At 32.0% G+C, this 15,345-nt stretch overlaps 1 protein-coding gene across 1 annotated transcript; it reads right to left on the minus strand.

The window, feature by feature from the left end:
- Window positions 1-11,568: 11,568 nt before the first annotated feature.
- Window positions 11,569-14,800, minus strand: LOC149530981 (dihydroflavonol 4-reductase-like). The gene is made up of 6 exons (XM_089811726.1): window positions 14,632-14,800; window positions 14,302-14,471; window positions 13,752-13,952; window positions 13,499-13,658; window positions 12,243-12,432; window positions 11,569-12,044 (listed from the first exon to the last, which is right to left on the minus strand). The coding sequence occupies exons 1-6, from the start codon at window positions 14,756-14,758 to the stop codon at window positions 11,903-11,905; spliced, it is 990 nt and encodes a 329-aa protein (XP_089667852.1). The 5' UTR covers window positions 14,759-14,800; the 3' UTR covers window positions 11,569-11,902.
- Between the last annotated feature and the right edge of the window lie 545 nt (window positions 14,801-15,345).

Genomic DNA, 15,345 nt, shown 5'->3' on the forward strand with positions numbered 1-15,345 from the left:
AGATTTTTCTTGCAATCTAAAATAAAACTAGTCACACTAATTTCTTTTGCAACCAATTCACATCTAGAGCCCTCACCTCCACTCTTCAATGTGTATTTTACCATTTTATATACCTTTTTTTGTACTATTTTTCTTTCAAGATCTTGTTTTTACCCCTCATGGAAACGTGTGTCAAACTTGGATAAGCCACCACATGCTGAACACTTCTCATTTAAGTAAGCATTTCTTTAAAAGAAACAACCATCAACTCTAGGACATAAAAATTGATCTAACAAGTCTCTTGATGATTTTGGAAGCCCACTAGCACCACAATTCTCCAACATTTCATTACTATGCAAAGTAGAACATATGGGGCTTAATAGTTCATGGTGCATAGAAAACTTCACATGATATTTGTAACAACATGTATTTCGAATCTTAAGTGACACACATTAAAATGGCTTCAAGGATTCAATATCCCTTTGTGATACATGCAATTTTGGATGAATCTCTCTAAATTCTTTAAACAACATAGTTTGACTTACTTCCAAATAATTTTTAGGATGTGGTGTGCCGTCTCTAATGCCAATTATCCATTCAACATGTCTTTGGCATTGGGTGGGACTCTTGAGCTAGAGTGCCAAAACTATGCAATTTCCTTCTTCACATCATCGGTTAGCTTTTTATCAAAATGTTGAAGTCTCCCACCAAAAGCCCATGTATCATTTTGAAGAGGATCCGCAATTCTTTCTCATCTAGTAAGTGCTCTGCTCAAAATAATACGATTTAGGTTCAAGTCAACACAAGTTTGTCTCATATATCTACCCTTTCTCAAATGATGACTTACCAAATAGGTTGTAATAACCCTTCATGCAAGTCTCTTATCCTTCTCCCTGCTATTTTTCCCAATGCTATTGAGATCACTAAAAGGATTCTTCACAATAATGACATTTCTTTTCATTTTCTTATTGACACGAATCTTCAATTTGGAAAGCATAGGTCTTATCTTTTGCATCTTTAATAAGTGCATAAAAGTTGACATTGCTCGACCACTGTCTTGTTGCCAAAAAACATCTTATATAGTCTTGAAGCCCATAATTGAATGGCTCTTTGTGATTTTTTTCCTTCCAAATTACTAATTGCCATTTCATCAATTTTAATTAACCATTTTAGTGTTCTAGGACCTTCATTTCAATTATGATTAGGAGATATGTGACGTTCCTGTGCATTTTCATTTTTGACATTGTCAATCATGGCATTCATGTTATGAACTGGTAAATTTTAACTCTCCAAATTTTTAATCCTGACATTGTCATTATCAATTGGTACATTTTCATTTCGCAACTGGACTTATTTATTTTCTGACTCTATAATTTCACCTTTGATCAATACATCATCAACTTGATTGAAATTTAACATACCTTGTCTCTTCCTTTGGTGATTTACCCTATCTCTTTCCCTATATGTTGCAATTTCTTCATTTGTCCCTTTTAATTTTAGCCTTTCAACGACTACTTCTCCCTATTCAAACAACAATACTAGACACCTAATCAAATTTTGTAGTCAACATTTCAAACAATGGGCCCCAAACAAAGTTTTTTCTACAAAACACTATTGAAACCCATGAAAAAGTAAAAAGAAAAATGTGATTTTTGAGTCTCCAATGACAGAGAATAGTTTGGTAAAAGTCTATTAGTAGACATATTTGGGTACCCGATCCCATATCGAGCACTCGACCTCTGCACCCAAAATTTGGAGAGAAATCAAGTGGGGACAATAATATATAATATTTATAGCCATTTATATTATTTAATTAAGAATAATTATATATTATTATTATATAATATAGTATTTATAATTGTATATATTATTAATTATATGATCATATATATAGTTGAGAACAATTATATAAATATATAGAATTTAATTATTATATATTATTATATAATACAGTTATTATATATTATATATTATTATATAATTTATTATATATTAGTTTATAATTGATCATATGCATTGAAGGGGGTCATAGGTTTCAACCCATTTCATTGTGACATGTGTGCCTAGGGGACTAGGACGCCTATGGACATATCATAATCAATCATATGGGTCCTTCGACCCATTTCATTATGACATGTGTCCCTAGGGGTCCTAGGACCCCTAGGGACATATGGTCATCGATCATATAGGTTGTAGGCTAAGCTACGACCCCCTTCAACCAGTTTCATCATGATATGTGTCCCTAGGGGTCTTAGTTAGGACTCCTAGGTATATGTGGTAATCAATCATATGGGTTGAATGGGGTTGTATGTTGACCAATTACCCCCTTTGACCAATTTCATCACAACATGCATCCCTAGGGTTCCTAGGACCCCTAGGGACATATCATAATTGATCATATGGTTCAAATGGGGTCATAGGCTAACCTACAACCCTCTTTGAGTCATTTCATCATGATATGTGTTCCTAGGGGTCCTAGAACCCCTAGAGACATATCGTAATCGATCATATGGGTTGAAGGGGGTCATAGGCTAACCTACAACCCCCTTTGACCCATTTCATCATGACATGTGTCCCTAGGGGTCCTAGGATCCAATAGACACATTGTAATCAATCATATGGGCCGAAGGGGGTCGTAGGTTAGCCTATGACCCCCTTCAACCCATTTCATCATGACATGTATCCCTAGGGGTCTTAGGACCCCTATGGACATATCATAATCAATCATATGGGTCAAAGGGGATCATAGGCTAACCTACGACCCCATTCGATCCATTTCATCATGATATGCATCCCTAGGGGTTTGAGGACCCCTAGGGACATATGGTAATGGATCATATGGATTGAATGGGGTTGTAGGCTAACCTACAACCCCCTTTGACCCATTTTAGTGTGAAATGTGTCCCTAGGGGTCCTAGGACCCCAGGGGACATATGGTAATAGATCATATGGGTTGAATGGGGCCATAAGCTAACTTATGACCCCCTTTGACCCATTTCATCACGACATGTGTCCCTAAGGGTCCTAAGATCCCTAGGGAAATGTCGTAATCGATCATATGGGTTGAATGCGGTCATAGGATACCTACAACCCCCTTTGACCCATTTCATCATGACATGTGTCCCTAGAGGTCATATTGTAATCAGTCATATGGGTTGAGTGGTGTCGTAGGCTAACCTATGACCCCCTTTAATGCATTTCATCGTGACATGTGTCTAGGGGTCCTAGGACCCCTAAGAACATATCGTATTAATCATATGGGTCAAATGAGGTCATAGGCTAACCTACAACCCCCTTCGACCCATTTCATTGCAACATGTGTCCCTAGGGGTCCTAGGACACATAGGGACATATCATAATTGATCATATGGGTCGACAGGGGTCATAGGCTAACCTACAACCTCCTTTGACCCATTTCATCACCAGATGTGTCCTTAGGGGTCCCAAGGCTCCTAGGGACATATTGTAATCAATCATATGGGTTGAAGGTAATCTACGACCCCCTTTGACCCATATCATCACAACATAGTCTCTAGGGTTCCTAGGACACCTTAGGACATATTGTAATTTAATAAACAATATAATACTACGTAATAATTTATAATACTATGTTAAAACATATATTATAGTAGTATATTTAATAATATATATACACTTATAATATTATATATGATAATAATATATAGATAATATAGTATACTATATAATAATATATAGTACTACGATCCTAATATACTATCTTATAATATTTAATATCATATATAATATTATAACAAAAAAAATTATTATATAACATATAATAATAAAATAAAATAATAATATTCAAATATCATTATATCTTAAATGTAAAACATATTTAAATATGTTTGTAAGCCTTTTGGTTTAAAATGTACAATTAGTTCCCACTATCTCAAATTAAAAAATTGTAATTTTCTGCCACATTTCGGGTACCTAATTAGGCTTCGTATTTATCCAACCTCTTTGGTCAGCTCAAAAAATGTGTTTGAGCCATGTTTTCCTGACATTCAGCCTTTGACTGGGCATCTGACAATATTTTTTTCATCCAAATTCAATGAAACGAAAAGGGTTTTTTGAGAACACTCTCAAGATTTCGTTGATATAATTGCTGTCAAATTATGAGTTCAATAAATATTTATTAGTTAATTTATAATGAAGATGTCTATAAACTGTTGATTGACACACTGATTGAAAAATAACTACAACTTTCAAATAGTATAATATTTTTGTAATCCAAAAGTTTCGTCACATTCTATGCTTTGTTGAGTATAAGAAAAAAAATAAAAATTAATTTTGTAAATTTTTCAATTAGTTAAGGTGCTCAAACAAGGGAGTTTTTTAATTCTAAAAAATTTATAGTAGAAAATTCATATTTAATTATTTATTTAGAATAAAAATATCCAAAAAATATGCATCACATCAGGGCATGAGTATACTTTTTACATCTATAATTAATAAAAAAAATATTGTCATTTGATTTTGATTAAGGTGGTTAGAGATACACCTACTTTTTATTTTCACCATGAAACTTTTGTAGTACTGCATTACAATCCATAATTTTGACCAATCAAATAAATTTTCCTCCACATAAGGCCTAGTACTTTAGAAACTACATTCAATTTCCTACAAATTGTTTTCTTACAACATTTTGATATAAATTCCATAACTACTTTAAAATTACATGTCAAGTTAACATAACCCTAATTTGTTAGTTTTTTACTATCACTTAAGGCCATAGTTTGGTTGACCATGATCTTGCACATACCCATTTACAAAAAAATCAAAACTATTGAATTGGATTTGTTGGAATTTTGTCAAACTCAAAATGCACAACAACCTTGTATAAGTGAAACCAATTTTTTACAAAAAAAAAACTATCAAACATAATGATAGCATAAGTAATGTACATAAATAGCTTTTCTCATATAGGAAATGCAAATGAGTGAGGAGGTTGGAAACTATGACTAACTAACCAGACTTGTGAGTACACTTGACAAATGTATGAGCAAGTGGTGAATATGTATGCACTAGGCATCTCATAAAGTGAGCACAAATTTCTCAACTAGATGGAGTGGGAAGAAATACTATGAGTTTATAAGTGGATACTTAAGAAATGAGAATGTAACTCTCTCTAGGTATGTTATAAGTTTTCTTTAGTTTGGTATGGTAATTTATTAATAGAGTTTAACTATTGTACCATCTAAGTAGAGTAATCACATTAGCATTTAAAGACCTGTCAACACCCTTTCCATAATTCCTTTCTTGAACCATGGATGGACCTATGCTAAGTGTATCCCTTTCTCCTCACCCCTTCCAATTCATTCTTCTTCATAGTCTCTCTCCTTCCAACATGGTCTTCTCAATGTTGTTTTTCTACCCTTTTGACCATATTAGTCTGCTATCTTTCAATTTCATCTATACCCTCTTTTGGACCTTTTTGTGACATTTTTGTCCCAACCTCTCGGACTAGCTTGACCTAGAGTGGACTAGGTCAACTTGGGATGGACTAGGTCAACTTAAGTTGACCTAATCCTTGATGGTTGCAGGTTTCGAGGCCCAAAAGTCCTCAGGTTTTCTAATTAGTTAATTTTACTCCCTTGTTTTCCTGGGTTGTTTTCCCATCTAAAAAAATGTATATAAGGAGGCTTTGGGGATTCATTTTTGTATATCTCATCTCATTCTCCAGACATTTAATCATTAAAGACAAGGAGTTCAAGAACTCAAGCAAGCAAGCAAGTTTACTTCATGCATTCAAGGGGGGAGATCTACATTGAAACATTCATTATATCTTGCATTGATGTACATTTACATCCATGACTCCATGATGTGGTTATGGCAGATCCATTGCAATTGTGGAGATTTCCTACATCCTTCATATTGAATTCAAGGTCCACAACATACAAGGCAAAATCCTTATTAACAAGGATTTTCCTTACAAAGCAAGGTTACTATTTATATTTATCTTTATTTATTTACATTTACATTTATCAAATTATAGTTAATTCCTCAACCTAGGGCTTGACCAAGGCAAGCCATCCCCCAATAAAACCCCAAAACCCTTCTTTTCAATGTTTATTCGTAGGATATCAATGGAAAGTATACAAATCTAGAAGCTACTTTTTGAAAGCTTTAAGAAGAAGTCAGTTCCAAGTCATCAGACTATGTCAACATAGTTATAGGACATATTCCCATGTTGAACTAATCCTTGAGTCTCCATTTTAAAGGAGATTTCTAGGTTTTGTTCCTTTTTTTGTTTTATTCTAAGATTCATGAACAATATTCATAAATAGTTCAAATCTGTGAGTTTTGTAGCTAAAATACATCTTCCTCTACTCATTTCAAGCTAAGCCCTTCATATTTTATTTACTTCCATATCTTTACCATATATTTATATCTTAATTCGGCTAATTCTCTTTACATATAACATCCATATTTACATTATTTAAGCAATTGGTTCAATTTCACATTCACATTATCCTACCAAGGGCTAAAGAGGTTATTTCCTTGTATTTCATTCCCTTTCATAATTTTAATTTAGTAATAGCACCCTATTTCCTTTGCATCCTATATAATCTAATTTTGATCATAAGTGGAATCATATTTGGAAATTCCCCACTTTCCCTCACACACATACTTGAATGACTTAGTGGACCTTCGAATTGGGAGATCTATAATCCTATTAAAGTGTCTCCCTTTCCCCCTAAAAAAATATAACTAAAATAAGATACAAAGTTTCATAGTTGATAGTTGGTTCTATGGTAATTTTTGGCACCGCCTTCTCTAGATAATTATAAGTGAAGAAGTTTATAAAGATAGATAAAATAGGATCAAGATCACAACTTCAAGTTTATGATTGTAACTTTAGGTCTAGGTTATAAATATTAGGGAAAAAAGCAAGACATGCAAGTTTCACCAGTCAATTTTTGTTACTAAAAAATAAATATCACAGAGGATAATGCAAGTACATTATAATGCAATCATGAGTAAGTGTACCAAGATGGGAGACATAAAAGAAACCATTTTGTGGGGCCCCCATAAGGCATTTGGTGTATGAAAAATAAGGTACACACCACATGAAATGCACCAAATTTGAAAAATACCCTATTTGGTATGCACAAAATTTAAAAGTTAAAAATAAAATAAAATAATATATTATCATATTAACATTCTTAACCTTATACTAATATGTCCTTGGACTATATAATCATAAAATCTAAACCCTAAATATTTTACCCTATATCTTATACCTTATGCCTTATCAGATACCCTAGCATAATAGCCTAAGGGCCCATTTGGTTGTTGGAATATGATTTAGGAATTGGAATATGAAAACCTTCATTTGGGATTCTGGAACTTGAATTCTAGATTACAGTTTCCAGAATTTATGTTGGGACTATTTGGTTCAAATCTAAAAATATTTCATATTAAAAAATGGGCACGTGGATGTCAAACCCAATTAAATTTCACTTTATTTGGAATCATCATTTGAAAACATGGGAATCCCAAATAACAAGTATTTCAGAGGAATAAAAAATTCTTGTTTTGGGGGACAAATTGGGATATCAAATCCATATTTTCTCAAATTCCAATTCCCATTTTGTAAACCCAAACAGTGGACTAATTTTTTTAAAGAATTCTCAATTCTACTTCCTGCTCAAATTTGTGATCCAAACAAGCCCTAAATCCTTTGCCCTTAATCCAAAACTCTATAATTTATATAAACGACCTTAATTATAAATTAATTACCCTAAACTTTACATGATACTTATACCATCAACCCGAAGCTATGAACAACCTCAATTTGTACCTTAAACCATACTTCCAATACCCTCAACCCTATAATTAGTAACGTCAACCCTAAATACACCTATAACCTAAATAATATACTAATATCCTCAATCCTATAGCCATTCATCCTAAACTCTACACCCTTTCTTGTCAATATATAATGTTGTAATTTATATTGATACCTAAAGCCCTAAAATCATATACCCTCAATCATAAAGCCCATAACATAAACTTTAGACCCTATATGTACAATAACCTTGTACCATTAATCTTGTCCCAAAAATACTATACAAATACTCTAAAACCTAAAACCTATATCCTATACCCTATGCCTATATGTGGGGAGAGAGGGGCATAAACTATAGAGGGAGATAGATAGAGGTGGTTAAGGAAGCATAGAGTAGAGAGGTGGATAAGGATTGGGAGGGATAAGCCTAGAGATGGGAGAGATAGAAAGAAACAAAATAAAATAAAAAGAAAATATATGTGTGTGTGTGTGTGTTTATATATACATATATATATACACATACATGTATACATACGTATACATATATATATATATATATATATATATATACACACACACACACACACACACACACACACACACACATATATATGTATACATATGTATACACACACACACACACACACACACACACACACACACACACACACACACACACACACACACATATATATGTATATGTATATATATACGTATGTATACACACACACACACATATATATATATTTATACACACACACACACACACACATACATACATACATACATACATACATACATACATACATACATACATACATATATATATATATATATATATATATATATATATATATATATATATCCCAAACTCTACACCTTATACCTCATAAACCCATATCCTAAAATTTACACCCTCTCTTGTCAATATATAATATTGTAATTAATATTGATACCCGAAGCCCTAAATCATAACTTTACCAAATAACAAAAAAAAACTCACATTTTGTGTTCACAAAATTTGACAAATGAAAAAATGTATCTTTATATTTAGCATGTTTCAAATGTAAAAAGTGTAGTTTTTTTAATTTTTCACATGCCAAATTTTGTATACACCAAATATTTTGTTTTGCACAACACCAAACCTTTGGGTTGTATTAAACTTGGGCCTCTAACCCAAAGGGGTGGACTACTATTTCATGCCAATGACACATTTTTTATGAAAAGAAAAATAACTCACATATTTCTATCATTGAACTTACCGTTATGTGCCTGTGTTTCAATACAAATAAGTAAAATACCATGATAATGTGAAGCTCTCTATCATCTATTTAACCATATAGAATTTTCATGTTTTGATTCTTTTAATTTTTTATCTTTTAATTTATTTTATTAATGTATTTGTTCTTTCTCAAAAACCAACATGAAGGTAAATATTATTCTAAAATATTTTATTTAATTTTTTCTTAAATGACTTTGATAACTTCGTAGAGTTGAAAAAACTATCAAATGGATGTGAGAGTTGCCTTTTTGAATGAATGTATTATTAACAAATCCTTTAGAGTAGACTTTTTGAATGGATGAATTCTTAACCCCTCCAATTTGAATGGATATACAAGTGAGGAAAAATGTGAGTACCTTTTGAGGAAATTAGATTTACATAGTGAAGAAAGATTTTTCTATTCGTAAGAAAGCATCAACACTGTGATAACATATGTATTAAATAGTAAAATTTATAAGGAACCATTTAGGTCCAAATATTTATAGTAGGAGCTTATCTAAGGTCATTTCATTTTTAATTTTTATGTTGATGATCTTATTTACAATAAGAACTTAAATTTCTTTGTAGATTTTCAATCAATTAAGATTATGGTTGAGTGTGAGATGATAGATTTCAAAATAACACATTACTATATTGGTTTAGAAGTATGGAAAATAAAATAGGGTGTTCATGTTTTAGAAAGAATATGCTTAATATATCTTTAATAAACTTTAAATAAAAGTATTTCAAACCAATTCCAATTCTCATTGAATTTGGACTTAAGTTGTCTTATTCTAACATGTCATAATTATTAGACCCAACTCTATAAAAATAATTTTTGAAGTTTTATCTATTTATAACTACTACTTGACTAGATATCCTATATGTAGTGAGATTAGTATCTAGGTTCATGTTATAACATAATTAAATACATTGAGGTGCACCCAAGAGGATACTTTGATATGTTAGACAATCATTAAGCTATACTCTTGAATTTCAGCATTTAAAGGATAGTAGGTCGAATGGAAATACTTATTCATATTGCATAGATCCTACAAATCGCCAAAAGGTTTACTTTTAGTTACTACTTCAATCTTGTTATACAACACTTTTTGGGAAGTCTAAGAAATGATTTACTATATCAATTTCTATTATCTCTAAGAAAACTAAAAATATGAAAATCCAAAACCCTTCTAGATAGTGTGGTCTAGAATAATATTAAAAGATTTACATAAAATATATAATGGTCATAGCTTTTTGTATTGTGATAATAAGAGTACTATACAAATGATAAAGAACCCTTTGATTGATAGTAGGATCAAACATATTGAAATTAAACATTATTAAATTAGAGTACTAGATCAACATGAATTGATTTAGATCATGTACTATAATATAGAGGATCAAATAACACCCCCCTCACTCCTCCCCCTGCCCTACACACACATATGTACACGTATATATGTATGTATACATACATACATATATATTTGTGTGTGTGTGTGTGTGTGTGTGTGTGTACACACACCACACACACATATACATACACATACACACATAAAATTTTATTGGACTTATTATTATCTTAGTTGTCTTTCTTGAATTTACTGCCTATCTCTTGCAATATGTTAGAAATAATGTAATTGTGATATTGTTGCAATTTAAAAGTCTATATAATAGAGAGGGGTTAAAAATTGCTCAAAAAAGAAGAAATAAGAGTATGGGTATCAAACAACCTTATCAATGTCTACTAAATGATCTAACTATTGAGACGTAAACCTAGAGGCAATTGACTTTTATCCATAACATCCTAATTTTGTATTTGTTCAAAAATCCATTTAACTAATAAGTAGGAGATAATTTCCACAGCAAGTCAAATTGTGATATTGCTATCAAGATTTAACTATGTGATTTTGAGTCAAACTCATTGACCCATATTTCATGAGTAGTGATTCAACATGAATCCATCTCTCATGAGAATAAATGGAACAGTTAGCACTCATTGGATCTAGGTGATGCTCACAAGGGTGAAGCACTGGGACTTCCTAGGAGGTCACCCATCCCAGTACTACTCCAGCCTGAGCGCGCTTAACTACAGAGTTTCCTCCATGGTTAAACCCAAAGCTTGCAACCCCATTTGCAAAACCTTCACCAAGTGTTGTGTCTTATGAACCATTCATTAGAAATCCCCTTAAGCTCATCAATTGCTAAGTAGGAGATAATTTCCACAGTAAGTCAAATTGTGATATTGCTATCAGGATCTAACTGTGTGATTTTGAGTCAAACTCATTGATCCATTTAACTAGTCAATAAGTTATTTTGTTCCACACCCTAAAAATACCAGTAAAAATAAGAGTCCAAAGGAACACATAAATTAAGACAATTTGAAACTTTTACATATTTTGTACTAAAAAATTTACATCTTATTAATTTATTTATCTTCTTATTAGTTTATTGCCTTCAATTTTATTGATATTTACTTATATAGGAAGAAAATAGACAAACTAATAATGAATTGTGATTAGAATATTTATTATAAAATAGAATGTTTATTATAAATAACTTCCAATTGTTCGAAAGTGAAACAAAGAACCCTTGAGAAATAAAAAACCCAGAAAGAATCTCTGAACTGACCACATCAAATAGCCATGTCCAAAAGTGATACAGGAAGCCAGCTATTCAAAAAGGGAGATCAAGAAATTAGAATCTTGAAACGGAATGGAGCAAATAAAACATCTAACAATTATATGCTTCGTTTGTTTAACGTCCAACATTATCATGCACATGAGTGCTACACTGTGAGTTTTATTGAATGAACAATAACAGAGTGATAATGTGTAGCACTCAATTTAAAGTAGGTCTCTTTTCTTGTAAGATTGGACGAGATCATCAATAATATCTTCCAAACTATTTTGATACTCAAACCCAAGTTGTTTCAATTTTCTCGAGTCCATGCAGGGATATAAGTAATCTTCACGAAGGTTCTCGAACCTGAACTCAAGAAAAGTTGATGTGTTTAGTGCTCTTAAAGAAAATTCTACATCAGATGAAACATAATTCTTAGGAATAATCTGTACAAATATGGTTATCAGGGAAAAGTACTGGACTATAGTTTCTTTAGAAAGAAATATAATAGAAATAATTGAAAAATATGTTATGAGATAATATGAAATCAGGAAAGTTATTTACTTGGTAGGAACATTTAGGTGATGACGCTTTTGAAAGAGGTTTGCAGCTTCTTCGAGGGGAACATCCTTGAGCGAGCATATATACCTGCCTTTAGCCTCAGGGTGCTCATACAGAAATATGTGAGCTCTTACTACATCTTCTATGTGCACATATGGTAGGCGTGGAAGGTAAGAATAATGCTCCTCTTCTCCTATCAAACACATTGAAATGATATATGAGAAAAGCTTCAATAGTCAGTGGGAAAAATATATGAGAAGAGTTTCAACGGTAGGGATTCTTTGGTTCTAGTCTTGTATGAGCTAAGTTCTGATGTATTTAAAGGTTTTATTTAGAATCATATTAATAGGTGGATCTTATTAGGTGGATCTTATTGAAGAAGCTAATTTAAATTCATCAATCATTTAAATAAATCAAAATATTAGTATGTTGTTTAATTATGTTCTTGTATGAAGACTACAAACATATATTGTAATGTTACATGTTATGACTTCACTTTTGTGATCTTATCAGATATTGATTCTTCAAGACATACATACACATACACATACACATGTTAAATATTGCAAACATTTTCTTTTGGTATCTACTCTTTATTTAGACCAGATACAATGCACTTGCAATAGTCCAGATATGATTTGGATCAAATTTTCTGTAAAGTTACGACAACATAATTTAAGCTATCATCTAAAAGGACAATTCATGGGAAATGTTTTCTCTTAAACAACATATAGGACCCTAAGGCATTGCAATTTTAAAAAGACCTACTAAATAAGTCAATCTTATAATAAGTTGTTTAATCATACGATTAGAACAAAGGTTATGACATGATCCATGTCATATTTCACTTTGCAGATTTGATCAGATATTGATATTTTTGTTTATACACAAATATACTTATACATATTATATACATAGATTTTGGATATATAAATATATATGTATCTATGTAAAATTTTGATATATACACCTTATTTATGTTACTCTTTTGTAATCACATTAATAAATAGATAATTTCACAGAATGTGCTCTTCAAACTTTTCCTACCAATGAAAATTATAATAATTCATATTAAAACTTCACTTTATAATTACTACTAAAAATATCAATTTCCCACTTTATGTATCTAAATATTTTCATATAGATAATTAAATATATGTTATTTTTTTGGTATATATAGACACACATTCCTTTCGTATAGGCTGTTCATATATAAACGAGATGCATACATAGACAATGTACTTATGAATTGGACCAACCTTTGAGTAAAGCCATGACAGTAGCCACACTACCGGGCACCTCCGGAGTAAGGAAATCTCCGAGCGCTATGGAGGGAAGAACAGTTAGTACATCCATATTCTTCTCTGTCCCGAACTTTATTGCACCTTCTTCTGCATATGTTTTGCCTACGAAATACATCTGCAAAAACAAACATATTAAGATTTACCAACTGCAAGCATTGATGCAAAACATTATTCCTTAATGTTGTGAAGGAATGAAAATGAGGCTTACCCAACCCATCATCTTAGTCTTCCTACAGTAATCAACGGAGGTCCAGTGAGACTCATCAAGAGTGTCTTCATGTGTATGTTTGCCTGTGTATCTCACTGCTGAAACAGACGACGTATATATTACTCGCTTCACTGTTTCTGCTCTCTTACATGCTTCAAGCACTCGCATTGTCCCTCTCACCGTTGGAGCAACAATTTCACCCTGCATGCACATAACATTATGTTGTCATAATTTAGTCTCAAATAGCTTTGAAATGAGTACTTATTCATTAGAGAAAACATAACCTAATGACTTATTACTATAATTTTAATAGTTTCAACATTTTAAGATTTCTTTAGATTGATTAAGTAAAAAAAGATATTTTGAATCATATTATGATTCCTTGTCAAAATAAGATCTCATGAAGAATCGTGATCTAGAGATCTTATTCTAATGAAAAATCATGATGTATGATGTACATTCTTCCATTACTTCTGTTAAAGATTAAACAACTCAACAATCAAAGAAAACATAAAATCAAGGTAAAAGAAACTGAAATTTTTATTATTGCCTGAAGAGCATTATCAGTTAGTGTAACAGGAGAAGCAAGATGGAAGACTCCTTCACAACCCTTGATGGGATCATCAAAGGACAATTCATCATTCAGATCTGCCTTGAACAACTTGAGGTTCTCTTTTGCTCCTGGAAGCTCCAAAAGATGACCCACTTTCTCTTCATTTTCTTCACACCAAACAACACAAGAGACTTGCATGATATAAGAAATGAGCGAACCAGAGGAAAGATACACAAAATTATTTTTCAGAGTGCTAATTTAAAGCAAATGAAACCACCCAAAACATAAAAACTATCCTAGAAGAATAAATATGGAACATGCTGTTACCTGGGTCTCTAACAGTGGCATGAACCGTGTATCCTTTCTCAAGCAACCGCATAACCAACCAAGAGCCAATATACCCTGAGGCACCAGTCACACAAACTGGTCCTTTTACTTGGGAAGTTTCTGCCATATTATGTTATCAAGTGCCGAGCTAAGAAAGTAGATGAATAACAATGGCAGCAAGGACATGGGTTCTATTTATTCACATAATGCCCACGGTTTTTTCCTGCTTTAACATCACAAAATTATCATTCAGTAACGAACTCTACTCCCAGCAAAATCAGCATGCCTTCCAACAACTTGAAGAACACCAACGATTTTGGAAAAGCACCCACCTAATTCACAACTGTAATCAATGAATCATTTCCATGATGCATAACTTTACTGACAAAGGTCTAACTAAAATCTCAGTACCCCATGCCAAAGCATATTGGATTACATGAAAAGAAAAGAAAATATGTTAGCCTAAATATATTTATCTAATCAAAGTCATCAATATAGTAGGTAAACCCTTATAAAGTACATTAAAAATGGATTGAAATCCAATAAAAAGTTTAGTCCCATTTTTTTATAATGATAATTTAAAAAATAGTATGAAAATAAGATACTGATCGGATTTGGTTCTGTTTCTCAATCTTTTGCATTTATTATATTTTTTTAAGTGAATTTTTACATAGTCTAGTTAATGTTGACAGTTTAACAACTTTCGATATTGGG

Source organism: Cupressus sempervirens, chromosome 11 (assembly GCF_028749045.1).
Source record: "Cupressus sempervirens isolate cs-2001-9-10 chromosome 11, ASM2874904v1, whole genome shotgun sequence".
NCBI lineage: Eukaryota > Viridiplantae > Streptophyta > Pinopsida > Cupressales > Cupressaceae > Cupressus > Cupressus sempervirens.